Source organism: Penicillium malachiteum, assembly GCF_028827825.1.
Source record: "Penicillium malachiteum strain IBT 17515 chromosome Unknown utg000003l:1.0-4950554.0:1.0-4952489.0, whole genome shotgun sequence".
Lineage (NCBI taxonomy): Eukaryota > Fungi > Ascomycota > Eurotiomycetes > Eurotiales > Aspergillaceae > Penicillium > Penicillium malachiteum.
Window position 1 is genome coordinate 3683146 of NW_026643096.1, and position 18640 is coordinate 3701785.

Below are 18640 nucleotides of genomic sequence, written 5' to 3' on the forward strand. Positions count from 1 at the left end.
ACGGAGAACTGCCAGTGCTTACCATGCTTCAAATTCTACTTAGATTTACAAATTGATTGAACTTAAATATGACTTTCACGTCATACCTTGGAATTGTAGTCTGAACGATGTACTGTACCAATGTATGTACCACCACGACGACTCGTCGGAGGTCAAGGCCTACTCAAGTGCTATCAAGTGCTAGTAGCATTGAGGTATTTAAGAAAAGAATATTCAATTTGTTAAAGAGCTCAGAATGAGAGTCGACATCTTTGACTCCAGGGCTTTTTTGAGATCAATAGATCGTGACCTGACATCAATTGGTCTGAATATGTATATTGTGAGTACCTCATTACCGCTCTCCTGATTCGTTCATACAAATAACTTAAAGCTGTCTAAATACAGCAATGTAGTTTCTCTATAAGGTCAATTGGCTACTATAATCCTTTACTGACCACTGAGATTAATAGACAAGTGTACTTTTCCTATTAATTTCTCTCATTTTATGAAGACTTGAACATTGACTCATTGCATTCCCCCACTGTCGATCCCCCAAAGCGGCTTAGCGTTCCGATGATCGGATGAGCCACAGATGGTGAACTCGCCCTTTCTCTTACTCTTTATCACACCACCAATTGATCCCTCTCAAAAAACACATTCCAAGCATCAAAATGAGCAACACTAAGGGAGTCGCTGAGAACATGCTCTGGGGAGGTCGTTTCACCCGTAAGGATCCCCCCCCCCCCTCAACTCTTCCCATACCATCCATCCACCCCGCCAATCCAAGCACTGAGTCACACTAACCAAAAAAATAATTCAGAGGGCCTCGACCCCCTGATGGTGCAGTACAATGAGTCCCTCCCCTACGACCGTATCATGTGGAAGCAGGATATCGCCGGCTCAATCGCCTTCGCCCGCGCCAACACCAAGAACGGAATCCTGACAGCCCACGAGTTCTCCGAAATCGAGCGCGGCTTCGTCCAGATCGCCAAGGAATGGGAGACAAACACCTTCGTCGTTAAGCCCAACGACGAGGATATCCACACTGCCAATGAGCGTCGTCTCGGTGAGATCATCGGCAAGGAAATCGGTGGTAAGCTGCACACCGGTCGTTCGCGCAATGAGCAGGTCGCCACGGATATGCGCTTGTGGTTGCGCGATGAGCTCCGTAAGCTGGATGCCCAGCTTGCTGATCTGGTTAAGGTTTCCATTTCTCGTGCTGAACAGGAAATCGATTACCTCATGCCGGGTTACACTCACCTCCAGAAGGCTCAGCCTGTTCGTTGGGCTCACTGGATGCTCTCCCACGCTACTGCTTTTGCTAGTGAGCTTCAGCGTCTTCGTGAGGTTATCCGTCGTGTTAACCGTAGCCCTCTTGGTTGTGGTGCTCTCGCTGGTAACTCTTTCCGTATTGATCGTGAGATGATGGCTAAGGAGCTTGGCTTCGATGATATCTTGTACAACTCTATGAACACCGTCGGTGATCGTGACTTTGCTATGGAGACTATGCAGTGGGGTAGCTCTTTCATGCTGAAGATCTCTCGCTGGGCTGAGGATTTGATTATTTACAGTAGTTTGGAGTTTGGTTTCGTGCGCTTGTCTGATGCGTACTCTACTGGTTCTTCGCTGATGCCTCAGAAGAAGAACGCAGGTACGTAATGAGTCTATCTTTTGTTTTTGTAATATTGATTTAAATGCTAACTATTTATGTCCAGACTCCCTCGAGCTTCTGCGTGGAAAGTCCGGTCGTGCTTTCGGTCAGATGGCCGGTCTGATGATGACTATCAAGGGTCTTCCTACTACCTACAACAAGGATCTGCAGGAGAGTATCGAGCCCCTGCTCGACCACATCAAGACCGTCAGCGACAGTATCCTCATCGCTACTGGTGTTCTGTCCACTCTGTCCGTCAACCCAGAGAAGATGGTCGCTGCTCTGGCCCCCGAGATGCTGGCCACCGAGATCGCCGACTACCTCGTCCGCAAGGGCGTTCCTTTCCGTGAGGGTCACCACATCTCCGGCCGTGTCGTCCAACTGGCTGAGAGCACCAATGTCCCCATGGATACTCTGTCACTGGCACAGCTGCAGGGTATTGATTCCCGCTTTGGCGCTGATGTCCAGGAATGTCTGGACTACGAGCGTGCTGTGGAGATGAAGGATGCTATTGGTGGTACCAGCAAGCGGGCTGTTATTGAGCAGACTGCTGTTCTGCGCAAGTTGCTGTAAATCAGTCTACGGGGGAGGGGAGGGAGTTTTATGCATATAGTATACCATGAAAAATACTAGCGGTTTAGTTTCGGGTTATTTCGGTTAGACAAAATGAGATATGATTTCTGATTCAGTTAATTTCTTACCTGTAATCTTTACCTAGGTAGGATAGAGAATCTAGAACTTAGCGTTATACATGGAGGGAAGGGAAATATACTAGTTAAACTTGGAATCTCGAGATCAATCAAATCTTGGAATTTTCATAGTTCAATCAATAAATCACATCAAGAACTGAATCAACAACAAATGAAAATTAAGTCTTAGCACCTGATATGAACAAAACTTGAAGAACTTCAACGAAATTTCAAACTCAAGGAAATCCTCTTCTCCCACTCATAGTCATAGTCCTAGACGGGGACTTGAAATCCCTATCAGCAACACTGTCAATCCCTCCAGCTTCATAAACCGGTAAACCCTCAGCATTAGGTGAAAGCGGCGAATCCATATTCAAGAAAGTCCCTTCATGGGAGCTTTCGTTCTTTTTCGGTGTACATGGATCCTCGTTCTCAGAACAAATAGACTCCTCGAAATTCATAAAGCTCATAATATGTTCCTGAGGAGGTGAAGCAGGCTTTGGTCTTTGCTTCGGGCTCTCCTTTGCAGGAGTTTTCGGAAGACTCTTCTTTTCATTCTGACTTTCAGTAGATCCCTTCTTCGGTGAAGAGGAAAAATAGTGATCCAAATTCGCACCAAGAACAACTCCATCATTCGTAATAAGCTGTCTAGCTGTACTCCGTGCTAGGAGAGGAGGACTCATACTCATAACGGGTCCTGAATCATCATTCGTCATTCGAGAAACAGGACTACGTATCTGATCCACAGAACCTGATGTATCTGGGAACCCAGTAGATAGTAAAGGAGATACCCACGGTGATTCGGGTTTCTGATCCTTGTCACGCTGTGGTTCGGGGTGGATGCGTTGATCGAGGGGGATGTTTATCAGTTCTCGTTGGGAGTATGAGGCTAGTTCGACACGTTGGCGGTTTAGGCCTGTATCTGGTAACTCGGGTGTTGGTTTTTGGGTTCGAGGTGGGAGTAGTGTTGGTGTTGGGAGTGGAGACGTGAGTGTTGTACTTGTTGCTACTTTTGTGTTTGTGCTTAGACTGGTTTTGGAGCTGTTGTGTGGTGCTAGAAGCTTGGATAATGTGGTTGGCTCGGATGAGGATAGGTGACTTGCTTCTCGGTCGAATAATGGACGTGGTAAACCTGAGATATTAGTAATGGATGGGATTGATAGCAGTTGGAAATGCTTACAGCGATAGTCTATTGGGGATCTGGAGTAGAAGGCGCTGGTTGTTGGATCTGAGCCGCTATAGCCGATGTAGTGCGTGTCTGTGGCAGAGATGGGCTTGGGCTTGAAGCCGAGATCGTAGGATTCTTTGGCTGATCGCCTGCGTCTTCGGATGCAGAAGATGATGACGACAATAACAAGAAGACCTGCTATGCTTCCGATTATCCCGCCGATTATTGCTCCATGATTGCTTGAGTTGGTAGATTTATGGACGGATGTGTTTGTGGATGTGGCTGATGTGGCCGTAGTTGACTGATGTAAATAAGTTATCTGCACGATGCTCGTAGTAGAGGATGTCGAGGTGCTAGATGTTGTTGTATGGAATGTGGTGAGACTTGAGGACGTCGAGGTGGTAGTGGTACTGTCACTGGTGGTCTTGGTTGTATCGGTCTTAGTTGTGTCAGACTTGGTTGTGTCAGTCTTAGTCGTCTTAGTCGATGTGGTCTTGGTGGTTTTTGTTTCTGTAGAGGTGGTTGCAGTATCATCATCTGGACACGAGCCAGTTGTACATGGGTTGCTTGAGCAACATCCACTGTAGTCGCCAGCACTACATGAATACCATAGCTTGTCACCTGTACAGGTCTCATCCTCCCTCGGAGCTAGGAAATCCATTGTAGAATTCATTTGATAGACGCGGTAGTTGGAATTAACGAAAGTAAACAGGAAACCAGTCTGAGTGTGCGTAAAATCTAGCGGTGGTTGAGAGGGAAAAAGAGTAAGGACAGAAGATGAGAGTAATGATCAAACCACCTCTCCAGGTCATGACATTGATGCCATAGATAGATCATTTGAGCCGCATCTCTGAGAATTTGAACATAAAAGACTCGAAAGTGGCAAGCGGGGGAATTTCCTAAACGATATATGTCCACGAGTATTGTCTTTGTTCTCGTTGACTCTATTAAGGTCTCGATTCATTTATAGACCCTGTCGACAATAACAAAGCAGCAACTTCGACTTCTCCTTGTCAAATGAGCCGGAGCATTGTCCAGGACTGGCAGGCAAGCCGTTAAAGGTCATTGATATATTCGGGAAAACTATCTGCTACGGTCACATTCCGATTCCAGCACAAAGAGAACAATACAATGCGCATCGGTGAGATGACGAGGCTCAGACTTCTTTGTCTGGCTCCTTGAAATAAGACGAAACATCCATCCCTCATCGAGGGATTTCTCTGAGCCTCAAATCTACAAATGTGAGATCAAATCAAGATCTCAAAATAAGTATACTGACAATGAATCAGATTGAAAAAAAAGAAATCCAGTTGATATCAGACAAACTGAGGAAAAAGTACTCAGTACACCGACTTTCGCCTGTAAGTTAAAAGGAAATAGGAAATATGGCTATACAGGGTGGTAAAATAACACAGTCAAAAAAATAATAAGAAGCATGCTCTTTTCATGGTTTCCGTCGATACCCCTTCTTTTATCCTGAAACCAAATGTCACCATGCATCTGGAATCAAGGCGTGGTATCTTCTTTCAACTCCAAGGTAGGGACAAAGCGTTTAGTAGGTACGCTTGAAGGGAGGAACGGGCTTGCACTCAGCCTCGTCCAGGGTGTTAGCCTCAACGGCACGGTAGCTCAGGTCAACCTTGCCGTGGGCCTTCTTCTGCCAGGTGACGGTGTGCTTCATCCAGTTGACGTCGTCACGCTCGGGGTAATCCTCACGGGCGTGAGCACCACGAGACTCCTTACGGTTAGCGGCGGCGGTGGCGGTTTGGGTACTATAGAAAAATAGCAAGTTAGCAAAAAGAAACTCAACTGACAAGGGAAACTTCTGTTAAAACACAGGGTTGTCAGGGTATACATACGCGCAAGTCAACAGGTTGCGGAGCTCAAGGGTCTCAACCAAGTCGGAGTTCCAGATCATGCTGCGGTCCTTGGTACCGACCTGGTCGTACCAGGTGTCGATCTCGTTGACCTTCTGGACACCCTCGTCAAGGGACTCCTGGGTACGGAACACAGAGACATCAGTCTGCATGGCCTTCTGCATAGCGGAACGGATCTCGTTGGTGGACTTAGGACCATCGGCGTTACGGGCGAAGTCGAGGTCCTGGATGGACTGAGCACCAGCGTCGGAAGCCAGCTCCTTGTGGGGCTTGCCAGGGGCGGCAATGTCACGGACACGGTGAGAAACAGCACGACCGAAGACAATCAGATCGAGCAGGGAGTTGGCACCGAGACGGTTAGCACCGTGGACAGACACACAGGCGGCCTCACCACAAGCGTACAGACCAGGAACAACCTTGTCGTTACCGTTCTCATCAACATCAAGAACCTCACCAGTGTACTTGGTGGGGATACCACCCATGTTGTAGTGGACGGTGGGCAGGACGGGAATGGGCTGCTTGGTGACATCGACACCAGCGAAAATGGAGGCGGTCTCGGAAATACCGGGCAGACGCTCGTGGAGAAGCTCAGCGGGCAAGTGGCTCAGCTGGAGGTAGATGTGGTCCTTCTCGGGACCAACACCACGGCCCTCACGGATCTCCAGGGTCATGGAACGGGAGACAACGTCACGGGAAGCCAGATCCTTGGCGGTAGGAGCGTAACGCTCCATGAAACGCTCACCCTCGGAGTTGAGGAGGTAACCACCCTCACCACGAGAACCCTCAGTGATCAGACAACCGGCACCGTAGATACCAGTGGGGTGGAACTGGACGAACTCCAGATCCTGGTTAGGCAGACCAGCACGGGCAACCATGGCCATACCGTCACCAGTGCAAGTGTGGGCAGAAGTGCAGGAGAAGTAGGCACGTCCGTATCCACCGGTGGCCAGAACAGTGTGGTGGGCCTTGAAACGGTGCAGGGTACCGTCCTCCTGGTTGTAGGCAATGATACCGCGGCACTCACCATCCTCCATCAGGAGATCGAGGGCAAAGTACTCGATGAAGTAGTTGGTGTTGTGGCGCAGAGACTGGCCGTAGAGGGTGTGGAGCAGAGCGTGACCGGTACGATCAGCAGCAGCAGCACAACGGTAAGCCTGACCACCCTTACCGAAATCCTTGGACTGACCACCGAAAGCACGCTGGTAGATACGGCCATCCTCAGTACGGGAGAAGGGGCAACCGTAACCCTCGAGCTCACGGACGGAGGCAGGAGCCTCACGGGTCATGTAGTGAATAGCATCCTGGTCACCGAGCCAATCGGAACCCTTAACGGTATCGTACATGTGCCATCTCCAGTCATCCTCGTGCATGCTAAAGACTTGTTAGTTTGCTGATCGAATACTCTTCCCAGATCCCATATCAAGATCCTTTTTAGGGCAAGATAAAAAGAAAACCTACTTTCCAAGAGCAGCGTTGATACCACCCTGGGCAGCGACAGTGTGAGAACGGGTAGGGAAAAGCTTGGAAACACAGGCAGTGTTGAAACCAGCCTCAGCCAGACCGAAGGCAGCGCGCAGACCGGCACCACCAGCACCGACAACGACGGCATCGTACTCGTGATCCTATTGCTAGTCAGAATCTCCTTTTTCACGATCAAACACATTTCCGCAGCAGCATTGGCTTACAATCACGGGGTACTTCTCAGAGATGTAGCCATTGGCGGCCTTGGCGCGAAGAGGGTTGTTGCCAGTCCAGATACGGGCTATGAATGATGGTGATCAGTTGGTCATGACGAGGTGACGTGGTAACGAGCGGAAAGGATCTCAATGCATACCAGCAGCGCGGGATGAGGAGAAAAGACGTCTCTGGTCTCGCAAGACACGGGAAACCTATAATTTCATCATAACTCTCGGTCAGTTGAACCGTCGCACCCGGGCCGAAAATCATCGCAAGTCGGCTACTCACCTTGGAGGCAGGAGCCAAGCTCCGCAAGCTTATGGAGCTCATTATGACGGGTCCGAAGAGGTTTAAACCCTTGAACACCCGAAAGAAGAATACAACACCGGTTTCACGGTGGGGATTGAAGATTGGTAGAGGGGAGAGGTGGAAGAACTTCCTTTCAGAGAAGGGCAACTTCGGCGATGGAATTCGGCTTGCAGATGGCAGTTCGTGCTGACCTAATCTCCAGCTTTTTACAATTGAACGAGGTATGATTGGTTAACTCGGGTCCTGCTCATTTTCGTGCGTCGTGACTTGCCTCGGGCATCCCGGATGTCACGTGAGTTTCATTTTCGTAGAGCTTTAGTTTGGTCTGATGGGGTTTTGTTTCCTTTGAAAATCCAATTGGGAGTAAACTACGACTATGACTATACCTGAGCTTGTATATTTCAGTCTTATCTTCAATTGATCATATTGAATTGTTCAATCCTCAAGCAACCCTTTTACCCGATCTACGGTATCTCCCTTTCCCCGGATATACGATCATCCCATGTTTCCCCGGAACCATGTTTCTCCATCTCCGGAGACCCCAGCATCTTTATTGGTCCCCATGTTACCTAGGATTCAGATCTAAACAATCTACAAACTACAGAAAAATACATAGATGAAAGTATGGTCAATTATAAATTCATCCACTGTTGAAGGTTTAACCTCTTTAAAACAACATGCGAAGAAGGGAAAACATAAAGTAGAATGATCGTACAACCTCATGCACCATGCCCATGCCAGAACCAGCCCAGATCTCTAGTTGTACTGCATGTACGTGGCTGTTGAGTTGAACTTCAAGTTACCCTTGATAACCTTCTCTACCGATGCCAGGAAATCCTTCTCGGTCGCAACCTTTCGTCGAGCACGGATTGCGAACATACCAGCCTCAGTAGCAACACTGCGCAGCTCAGCACCGGTTGCGTTGGGGCATAGTCGGGAAATCAGCTCCCATCGAATATCCCGCTCAACAGACATGCTCTTGGCGTGAATACGCAGAATATTGGCACGTCCCTCAACATCGGGAAGAGAGAATTCGATCTTACGATCAATACGACCAGGTCGCATCAGCGCAGGATCCAAGGTTGATGGCCGGTTAGTAGCGAACATGACCTTGATGTTACCACGGGCATCGAAACCGTCCAGTTGTGTAATCAGTTCCAGCATAGTTCGCTGAACTTCATTGTCACCACCGGCACCATCATCAAAACGAGCTCCACCGACAGCATCAATTTCATCGAAGAAAATGATACAGGCCTTCTTGGTGCGAGCCATCTCAAACAGTTCTCGAACCATACGAGCACCTTCACCAACATACTTCTGCACCAACTCACTTCCAATAACACGAATGAAAGTGGCATCGGTTCGGTTGGCCACAGCACGGGCACAAAGAGTTTTACCAGTACCGGGGGGGACCGTATAGCAAGGCACCCTTGGGTGGGTCAATACCCAAGTTCACGAAACGCTCTGGTGATAACAAAGGCATTTCCACAACTTCTCGTAGCTTCTCAATTTGCTCCTTGCAACCACCGACATCACCGTAGGTCACATCAGGCTTATCCTCGACTGTCATCATCGTCACACTAGGATCGATCTTGGGAGGAAGAGGGAGCATAATCTGGTACTTATTCCGGTCGACACTATTATTTCATCAGTACGTCCATTCCGGGTAGTGAGACTTAAAGAAAACCTACCCGACTCGCATGCCCTCTTCAATATCTGTCGGACTCACGCGCTCTCCTAGGTTGACAACGAATTTGGCGATCTGCTTGACGTTGATGACATATTTGCTCTTGTCTGAGTCCTTCTCATCTGAAATAATCTTCGTACAGCGAGCTACTTGAAGTGGCTGCTCCTCGGCCATCCGTTGTCGATCAGCAGCAACATCCCAGAGATGTGGAGGTGCAAGACCAGTGTCGGATTCCTGGGGTAGGTATAAGCTTGAGCCGCGTTCAAAGGGATCAAAATAGCTGAATGTATAATCACCTTCACACCAATCTTCTCGTTGACGCTTGCTTGTTTATCCTTGATATCCTTCTCGAGCTTCTTGAGCGCGTTTGCGTAGGGGGCAGCGCCGTAGGTCTTGAGTACCGCGATATCACTAGGACGACGTCAGCGGATCCATCACTGAGCGATCGAGACACAAAAAGCTTTGGCGATCCCGGGACCAGTGTAACTTACTCATCTGTCAGGGGTGTGATCTTCTTCTCTGGCTCCTCATCGTCCGCGAAGTTCTTCTGGTACTTCTCCCAGTTCTGTCCCGTGGCGCTAGGCATACTGAAAGGTGTTGACAGCCCCGGGCTGAGGACCAAGGATTGAGAGAAGGGACAAGAAAAAGGGATGTAAGATTAGAATTCTGAAAAAAACCAGTTGAAGAATACTGGAATGGCAAAGATTCGAGGTGGATGGTTGTAATGGGATGGTGATGGTGATGTAGCAGAGAGCTGCGGTGCCCGAGCTCTCAACTCACTAATCAGTGCCAAGCTTCATCACCGCCCCAGAACCTCGCAGAATTTCTGTGTGTTCACTCCACCACCGCCGATTCCACTTCCCCTTTTTGGACTTTTTACATCGGTTGCTTTTGAATAATAACATTCAAGATGGCGACCGCAGTGGCTCAGGGATCATCTGGCAATGCCGCCTTCAAGGTGCGACCCCTGGACCTTTGTGTGTGATCTAATTTCTGACAGCGAGCAGGACAAGGAGAAGCCTATGGCCGTGCGGGCCTCCAATATTCTTGCAGCTCGGGGTATGTTCTGGATGATCTTCTATTAAACCGGCTTTCATTGCTAATCCCATTCTTCTACTAGCTGTCGCCGATGCTATTCGCACAGTATGCATACCCAGGAAGGAAAAGTAAAACATGGTCATATACGGAGATGAGGGGCTAACATATCGGACAGTCATTGGGACCCAGGGGTATGGACAAGATGGTGAGTCTATCGCGATTCCTTCTGATGGAAGTGTTTCTAATTCAGATCTAGATCCAAACACCCAAGGGACAGACTATTATCGTATGAAACTCGCCCAATTCTTTTCGCCGATCTCCCCGACTAACCCCCCCGCAGACCAACGATGGAAACACCATGTTGAGAGATATGAGCGTTATGCACCCCGCTGCTCGCATGCTGGTCGATCTCAGTGCTGCACAGGATGTTGAGGCCGGTGATGGAACAACCTCTGTTGTTGTTATTGCTGGTAGCTTGCTCGGTGCCGCTGAGCGTCTGCTTTCTAAGGGTATTCACCCCACCGTCATCTCCGAGTCGTTCCAGCGTGCCGCCACTGCCGCTGTCGAGATCCTCCATAACATGTCCCGCCCTATTAACCTGACCGACCGCACCACCCTCCTCCAAGCTGCCTCGACCTCCCTCTCCTCGAAGATTGTTTCCCAGCACTCTGGCCTGCTGGGCCCTATGGCCGTTGACTCCGTGTTGAAGGTCGTGGATCCTAAGACCGCTGAGAACGTCGACCTGCGCAACATTCGGATAGTGAAGAAGGTTGGCGGTACCATTGAGGACAGTGAGATGATTGATGGTCTGGTCTTGAACCAGCCCGTTATCAAGAGCAGCGGTGGTCCCACAAGAATTGAGAAGGCCCGTATCGGTCTTATTCAATTCCAGCTGAGCCCTCCTAAGCCTGATGTATGAATTACAGCTATGAAAAACGTGGGGGGGATTGAATGTCAATGCTAACTGTTTAACCCAGATGGAGAACCAAATTGTTGTGAACGACTACCGCCAGATGGACAAGATTCTGAAGGAGGAGCGTCAATACCTGCTTAACATGGTTAAGAAGATCCAGAAGACCAAGTGTAACGTGCTTTTGATTCAGAAGTCCATCCTCCGTGACGCCGTCAACGACCTGTCCCTCCACTTCCTTTCTCGCCTTAAGATTCTCGCCATCAAGGATATCGAGCGTGACGAGGTTGAGTTCCTGTGCAAGTCTCTTGGCTGCAAGCCCGTCGCCAACGTCGACTCTTTCACCGAGGACAAGCTCGGTACCGCCGATCTCGTCGAGGAGGTTCAGGCCTCCGGTGCCCGCTACGTCAAGGTCACCGGTATCAAATCCCCCGCCGCTACCCCCACCAACCAGACCGTGTCGATTGTCGCCCGCGGTGCCAACAGCCTTATCCTGGATGAAGCCGAGCGCTCTCTGCACGATGCCCTTTGCGTTATCCGTTGTCTCGTTAAGAAGCGTGCCCTGATTGCTGGTGGTGGTGCTCCTGAAGTCGAGGTGGCTCACACTCTTGCCATGCGGGCCCGTGAGCTTACTGGCACAGAGTCTATCTGCTGGAAGGCATTTGCTGATGCTATGGAGGTTATCCCTACCACTCTTGCTGAGAACGCCGGTCTGAACTCGATCAAGGTTGTCACTGAGCTGCGTCACCGTCACGCTCAGGGCCAGCACAATGCTGGTGTCAGCATCCGCAGCGGAGGTGTCAAGGATGATATCACTGAGGAGAACATTTTGCAGCCTCTGCTGGTCAGCACCAGTGCTATTGAGCTGGCCGCTGAGACGGTGAAGATGATCATGAGAATTGATGACATTGCTCTGTCGCGGTAAAAGACTCGCACAGGGATGTATGATGAAATGCGATTGATCGCAACGAGTAATTATCAAAAAAAAAAATTATCGAGTTGGAATAGACTTGGCCTGTGCATCCCCAGTGGAATTATGTAAATCTAGACTCGACCTGTCTTCAAGGATTGATGGATCAAGGATCAAGTGGGTATCTAGTCATACCAGATACCAGGTAGACTCAAGTGCCAGTTAGCACTGCTACTATGTAATATTGCATGGTAGTACTAATGAGTTGCTCCATGTAGAACTTGAAAATGATTAAAATGCTTGAGATGTCCTAGGGTGCTCCTACCAACTAGGATATCTATAATTATCAGCACGAAACTTGAACCACTTGGGCACCCGTGGACGGGACGTTGAAACGTGGAATGCTTGTCGGGCACGTCTGCAAATAAGTCACCTGGGAATGAACAAAGTGGATGCTATTTGGAGACTAGAGTACAGCAAATGCCGACATAAGAACATACCATGTGGGGAGTGATTCCCAGGAATTCTTGGCCCTATGGGTCCTGTAGTAATGGGGTAGTAACAAGTGGTCACCTGTATAGACCCTGCCCACCTGACAGGTGGGCTTATAAGGTCTAATAATTTGACGACTTATTTAGTCCAAGAGTACTACATAGTACCTAGGTAGTTTAATTAAGGCCTACTTGAAGTGAACTATGTATAGTAACTCGGTTTGTTGATCCGGTAGAAACTTGAATACATCTAACTTCGCCACAAATGGCACGATTTCTGCAAATCATGAAAGGTATTGAGATGAAACGAGTTACTTTGATAGATTGATCTCAATCTTAAATGAATCTTTTTTTAGAGTCAACGATGAATGAGGATATAAATTTCCACTTGATTGTTAATAGGAGATACCGAATCGGGTAATCTATTATTCTACCCTAAACCTATTTGGGCGATTCTGCATCAACGTCCAAATTGACCAATATCAACACATATCATAACGCTCAGTCGCCCTCACTGACTATTTCATGAATCTTACTCTGTAAATACTTTGAACGTTTTTTTCACATGGTTTTATTAAATTTTGTATATCTGCCATGGTTGTTTCAGGTTTATAATAATTCATCACTATATAGTCGGGGATTTAGGGAGCCCCATGTTATCCTAATTAGGCTTGGTCAGGGTCTTCCCAAATAGGCAATTTCTAGAAGCATTGTCCCCATTCTATTTACAAGAAGAATCAAATTGATCATCTTTGGATGCGACTTTTAGCCCCTTTCAACTTGAATGTTGGCATCTTCGTCGATCAATAAGTTGACGTCAGCCCAATCAGAACATCTCGTTCCTTTTCTACAGAGTATAGAAATAAACAACTACTGTAGCTTTAATCCTTCTTGAATCCTTCTGCACATTAAATTGCCTTCATCCCGCTAGGGCTTGATCTTCGCCTTCAAGTTAGTGCAAATCATTCAAATCAAGACCAGTTGTCCTTTTTCATATCTACATGCTTCCCCCGAATGCCAGTGTAGATCCTCAACCTTGTGAAAAATCCCCCACTCCAATTTCTTCTAGTGACATAAGTCGCATAACTCACATTTCATCCGTTCTGGCCCCCAAGCCCCGACCTTTTTTATCACGCCTGAAAAGCCCATGAAATCTCCAGATTCACGTCACCTGTAAAACTTCACATTCCACCAACACGATGCCACGACGATGCCACACTAAGTCCAGACGCGGCTGCGTCCAATGTAAAGAGCGCCATGTCAAGGTAAGTCTGATACTACCATTAAACCTGATCCTCTATATGACACGTCCATGTCTAACACTACTTCTAGTGCGACGAATTACAACCAACATGCAGTCTCTGCGTACGACGCGGATTATCATGTATCTATGTTGCGCCCAGACCAAGAAAACGACCCGCTTCCACAGGGAGCTCACCAAGGAACAGCGGATCCGAAAGAGCATCATCTCACTCCAGTGTCTCTGACATAGATACATTCTCTCGACTCCCTCGACTGAAGGAAATGGCCCTGTTCCATCATGCCTGCGAATCAACACTCCCATCTATATCAAGAAATAAAGACGACCGTTCCTTTTGGGTGGATAAAATCCCAAAAGTCGCAGTGAATTATGATTTCGTCATGGATGGTCTGCTCGCAGTAGCAGCCCTTCATATTGCTTCTGAACAACGCGATAATGGTGAAGTCCCCAGCTGGCTGGAGACTGCTTTAACATACCAGACTCATGCGACAATTGGTCTGCGGCAAGATCTTGCGACCAATCCACAGAATATTCAAGCTTCTTTTATTTGTTCATCTATTATTCTGGTGCTTGTCACTGCTTACCCGAGTCTCTGCTGGGATGATACTCCTGTTGATCCTTTAAATGAGATTGAGACACTTAGATCTATTTTGAGTGGAGCGGCTTTTCTATGGGTTCAGATGGTTGGACCGGATCGAGGTTGGGTGGATGATTGGGTATATCGAGATGGAAGTGATCGACTTGTACTGGCCCGAGCACAGTGAGTATCTTTTCTTCTATTTATCATGAGCAATGACTAACAATCATCATAGTGAGGATCCTAGCCTGGTCAAATTACACCAGTAAGCCTCCACATACTACACCCCTTCTTGTCAAATTGATACTAACAGACTCAGAAATATTTTAATGAAATTCCGCACCCTACCTCCTATCATCGAATCCAGTTCTGGTCCACATATCGAAATCTACCGCGATACATATAACCTACTCCTCCGAAGTCTGGAAACATGGCCATCAGGACAAGGTAGTCTGGTATGGCCCATCCGAGTCAGCGACGATTTCATAAACCTAGCTCGACAAGGCGAATGGACAGCCCTGATTTTTATCATGTTCCACGGCCTGGATCGACATCTCTCTTCTCAAAAATGGTTTGCTCGAGATTCAGGCAAACGATTAGTTCTTGGGATTATTCGGAAATTCGGCTCTACTATTCCCTTGGAGTGGATGGATATGATTGAATGGATTGGACGAGTGGTTGAGTTATAAGCCCTGGAGGTTTTTGATTTTCTGATTCTTCGATTTTATTTTGATACCTTCATTCTTTTTATTATGATCATTAATTGGCGTTTTTGTATTGGCTATTATGCCTTGGGGTTGGCTATTTGAGGTTATTTGGTTTGATGTTGACAGGGACTCGACATCTATACGGAGTATACATTGAGCGATTGCAGGTCAACAAATTGAATTCACAATATATGACAACTTGAATGAGCTTGCTACTAGTCGAAGTATTTGATGTGAATTATTATTATAATATTTTATCACAAATCATAATAGTTAATATTGGAACACTATTAGCATAATGGTGAATAACGCCACTCAGTCCCAAAACAGTTGTCAATAAGAGTCAATTGTCTTTGTCTCGGGGTAAATCCCCTCTCCGAACTTAAGGGTTTCCTTTTCCACTTTCACCCTTTCACTATACATTCCCCTTTTCTCATAATTCAAGATCTTTGAATAAACATTTGAAGCTCTTATGTATTTCTACTGTTCAAAATATTGATCAATTCATCCCTTCAGGCATTCTTATCTCTAGAGTGTCTAGGTGGGATCCACACTTCTTCGTCCCTGATAAGAAGAGACCCGCCAGGAACCTCCCCCATCTCCGGAGCCCGAGTACATTAGCTACCATGGGGAAGCTCGACCATGACGGTCAACCCGAATCAGTTCCACTGACACGCCGACGATCCTCATCCTACGCCTCACACACATCCTCCGATTCAGGGCTCTCCGTAGCCTCGGCCGCATTCATGGAAGCACACAAGGGAGAGCTGATGGCCGCGGCCGACGAGAGAGACGACCACAACCAGGCACAACCCTACCGCGATCTAGAAGACGGCGTCGAACCCGGCTCCGATGAGCCTTTCTTACCGTCCCGTACTAAGAAACAAGGCACATCGAGTAATAGCATGCGCCGTGTGCTCTGGTTACTCGGCTTACTCTGCGTCGGTGGCTGGGTACTCGCTTTCGTTCTCTTCCTCGCTCATAAACGACCGAACTCCGCTGCCCTTTCCTCGGTCTCGACGGTTAGCATCCACGATCCGCACTCCGCGACGGGTGGAACTAGCTATGGAAGTCCTGTGACTCTTGAACAGGTGTTGAGGGGTCACTGGATCGCGCAATCGCATGCGATTTCGTGGATTGCCGGTCCAGAGGGTGAAGATGGACTCTTGGTTGAGCGTGGAGAGAGTGGAGAGGGATACCTACGTGTTGAGGATATTCGCAACCGTAATGGAAGCGCGGATAGTCTCGATGCGCGGGTGTTGATGCAGAAGTCTTACTTCAGGGTGGACAATGAGCATGTCACCCCCGCAAAGACGTGGCCGAGTCCCAATATGAAGAAGGTCCTCGTTGCCTCTTCAATTCAGTCTAATTGGAGACACTCGTACTATGGGAAATACTGGATCTTTGATGTGGAGACCCAGACGGCTGAGCCGCTGGATCCTAGTGACTTGAGTGACCGAGTGCAGCTGGCTGCTTGGTCGCCCCAGTCGGATGCTGTGGTCTTTGTTCGGGAGAATAACCTGTACTTGCGCAAGCTTTCCTCTTCCCAGGTTGTTCCTATTACCACAGACGGTGATAAGGATCTTTTCTACGGAGTTCCGGATTGGGTGTACGAGGAGGAGGTCTTCTCAGGCAACTCGGGAACTTGGTGGGATAAAGAAGGCAAGTTCCTGGCTTTCTTGCGAACGGAAGAAGCTGCGGTGCCTGAATATCCTATCCAGTATTACCTGTCCCGTCCCTCAGGCAAACAGCCACTTCCTGGACTCGAGAATTACCCCGAGGTTCGACAGATCAAGTACCCCAAGCCTGGCAGTCCGAATCCCGTGGTGCATTTGCAGTTCTATGATGTCGAGAAAGCAGAGGTCTTCTCAATTACTATGCCGGATGATTTCAAAGACAATAATCGTATCATCATTGAAGTCGTTTGGGCTTCCGATGGAAAGGTTCTTATCCGAGAGACCAACAGAGAGAGTGACGTTGTCAAGATTTTCTTGGTAGACACCAAGGACAGATCTAGCAAACTTGTTCGATCCGAAGACATCGCTGGTCTCGATGGTGGCTGGGTTGAACCTTCGCAGTCCACGCGCTTCATCCCTGCCGACCGTGAGAACGGACGACCGGAGGATGGCTACATTGATACTGTGATCTATGAAGGCTATGACCACCTGGCTTACTTCTCCCCTCTTGATAGCTCGACGCCTGTCATGCTTACCAAGGGAGACTGGGAGGTGGTAGCTGCACCCTCTGCTGTTGATTTGAAGAATAACCTTGTGTATTTTGTTGCAACAAAGGAGGCACCAACTCAGCGCCATGTGTACCAAGTGAAACTTGATGGATCTGATTTGCGTCCATTGACAGATACCTCCAAGCCTGGATACTATCAAATCTCGTTTTCCCATGGCACCGGCTATGCCCTTCTCAGCTCGAAGGGACCCGCCGTCCCTGGCAAGCCATTATCAACACAGAGGGTGACGAGGTTCAATATGAAGCTGTTATCGAGGAGAACACCCGCCTTACCCAGATGGTTGAGCAATACGCCCTCCCCGCCGAGATCTATACCAACGTGACAATCGATGGCTACACCCTTCAAGTCCTAGAGCGTCGACCTCCACACTTCAACCCCGCTAAGAAGTACCCTGTTCTCTTCTATATGTACGCCGGACCCGGCTCCCAGACTGTCGACCGCAAATTTACCGTCGATTTTCAATCATACATTGCTTCCAGCTTGGGATACATTGTCGTGACGGTCGATGGTCGCGGAACAGGATACATCGGGCGAAAAGCACGGTGCATCATCCGTGGTAATCTCGGCCACTATGAAGCACACGACCAGATTGAGGCGGCTAAGATCTATGCGAGCAAGAGCTACGTGGATAAAAGTCGTATGGCGATTTGGGGCTGGAGTTTCGGTGGCTTTATGACATTGAAGGTCCTCGAGCTAGATGCAGGTCAAACATTTCAATACGGAATGGCTGTTGCACCAGTCACAGATTGGAGATTCTATGGTATGTAAACCCCTGCTACTTCGCAAAAACACAATATTAACTTAGGCAGACTCCATCTACACTGAGCGCTATATGCACACACCTCACCATAATCCATCCGGCTACGAGAACGCAACAATCACAGATGTCCAATCCCTCGGTCAGAACGTTCGATTCCTCATCATGCACGGAAACGCAGACGACAACGTACATCTCCAGAATACGCTCACCCTCATCGATAGGCTGGACTTTGGCAATATCGATAACTACGATATGCAAATCTTCCCTGATTCAGATCATAGTATTATTTTCCATAATGCACAGACCATGGTATATGAACGTGAGTAAATCTTGATTCATACTCCAGTGGTGAATTGCATACTAATCATGATTACTTTAGGTCTCTCGAGCTGGCTCATTAATGCGTTCAATGGCGAGTGGCATCGTATCGCGAATCCAAAGCCCGAGGAGGATTCTGTATGGAATAGAGCTAGACGGTCTTTGTCACTTGGCATCCTTTGATCATGATCTTGTTGGTCCATAGTTGGCGTTTTTATTCATTTCATACACATATTTTCCGGGAAACCCTTCAACTTCAAGTTTAGCTTCCAGTTGCTTAAAATGCGAACTTGAGGTCAACTTGAATGCTGGTGTTAGTAGTATGATCATCTCAGGATGCTATACTATCAGTACTACTAGTAATAATGCCTGACTAGTGCTTTAAG

The 18640-nt window shown here is 48.1% G+C and overlaps 7 protein-coding genes across 7 annotated transcripts; 4 read left to right on the forward strand and 3 right to left on the reverse strand.

Annotated features, from left to right (window-relative positions):
- Window positions 1–650: 650 nt before the first annotated feature.
- Window positions 651–2203, forward strand: N7483_007704 (argininosuccinate lyase ARG4; the record flags this gene model as incomplete). Its single annotated transcript, XM_057091141.1, has 3 exons — window positions 651–705; window positions 800–1630; window positions 1695–2203. The coding sequence occupies 3 exons, from the start codon at window positions 651–653 to the stop codon at window positions 2201–2203; spliced, it is 1395 nt and encodes a 464-aa protein (XP_056945882.1).
- Window positions 2204–2555: 352 nt separating this feature from the next.
- N7483_007705 (uncharacterized protein) lies at window positions 2556–4148 on the reverse strand (the record flags this gene model as incomplete). The annotated part of the gene is made up of 1 exon (XM_057091142.1): window positions 2556–4148. The coding sequence occupies one exon, from the start codon at window positions 4146–4148 to the stop codon at window positions 2556–2558; it is 1593 nt and encodes a 530-aa protein (XP_056945883.1).
- Window positions 4149–5039: 891 nt separating this feature from the next.
- Window positions 5040–7371, reverse strand: N7483_007706 (succinate dehydrogenase flavoprotein subunit; the record flags this gene model as incomplete). Its single annotated transcript, XM_057091143.1, has 6 exons — window positions 5040–5259; window positions 5347–6735; window positions 6823–6986; window positions 7050–7126; window positions 7199–7253; window positions 7330–7371. 6 exons carry the CDS (start codon window positions 7369–7371, stop codon window positions 5040–5042), a joined length of 1947 nt encoding a protein of 648 aa, XP_056945884.1.
- A 735-nt stretch (window positions 7372–8106) lies between these two features.
- rpt1 (proteasome regulatory particle base subunit RPT1) lies at window positions 8107–9623 on the reverse strand (the record flags this gene model as incomplete). Its single annotated transcript, XM_057091144.1, has 5 exons — window positions 8107–8779; window positions 8826–8987; window positions 9042–9271; window positions 9334–9448; window positions 9529–9623. 5 exons carry the CDS (start codon window positions 9621–9623, stop codon window positions 8107–8109), a joined length of 1275 nt encoding a protein of 424 aa, XP_056945885.1.
- A 324-nt stretch (window positions 9624–9947) lies between these two features.
- N7483_007708 (chaperonin-containing T-complex subunit CCT4) lies at window positions 9948–11910 on the forward strand (the record flags this gene model as incomplete). Its single annotated transcript, XM_057091145.1, has 7 exons — window positions 9948–9995; window positions 10045–10096; window positions 10158–10180; window positions 10251–10280; window positions 10332–10361; window positions 10416–10988; window positions 11053–11910. 7 exons carry the CDS (start codon window positions 9948–9950, stop codon window positions 11908–11910), a joined length of 1614 nt encoding a protein of 537 aa, XP_056945886.1.
- Window positions 11911–13585: 1675 nt separating this feature from the next.
- N7483_007709 (Zn(II)2Cys6 transcription factor domain-containing protein) lies at window positions 13586–14913 on the forward strand (the record flags this gene model as incomplete). The annotated part of the gene is made up of 3 exons (XM_057091146.1): window positions 13586–13651; window positions 13719–14407; window positions 14538–14913. 3 exons carry the CDS (start codon window positions 13586–13588, stop codon window positions 14911–14913), a joined length of 1131 nt encoding a protein of 376 aa, XP_056945887.1.
- A 644-nt stretch (window positions 14914–15557) lies between these two features.
- dapB (dipeptidyl aminopeptidase dapB) lies at window positions 15558–18437 on the forward strand (the record flags this gene model as incomplete). The annotated part of the gene is made up of 4 exons (XM_057091147.1): window positions 15558–17245; window positions 17290–17936; window positions 17986–18255; window positions 18316–18437. 4 exons carry the CDS (start codon window positions 15558–15560, stop codon window positions 18435–18437), a joined length of 2727 nt encoding a protein of 908 aa, XP_056945888.1.
- Between the last annotated feature and the right edge of the window lie 203 nt (window positions 18438–18640).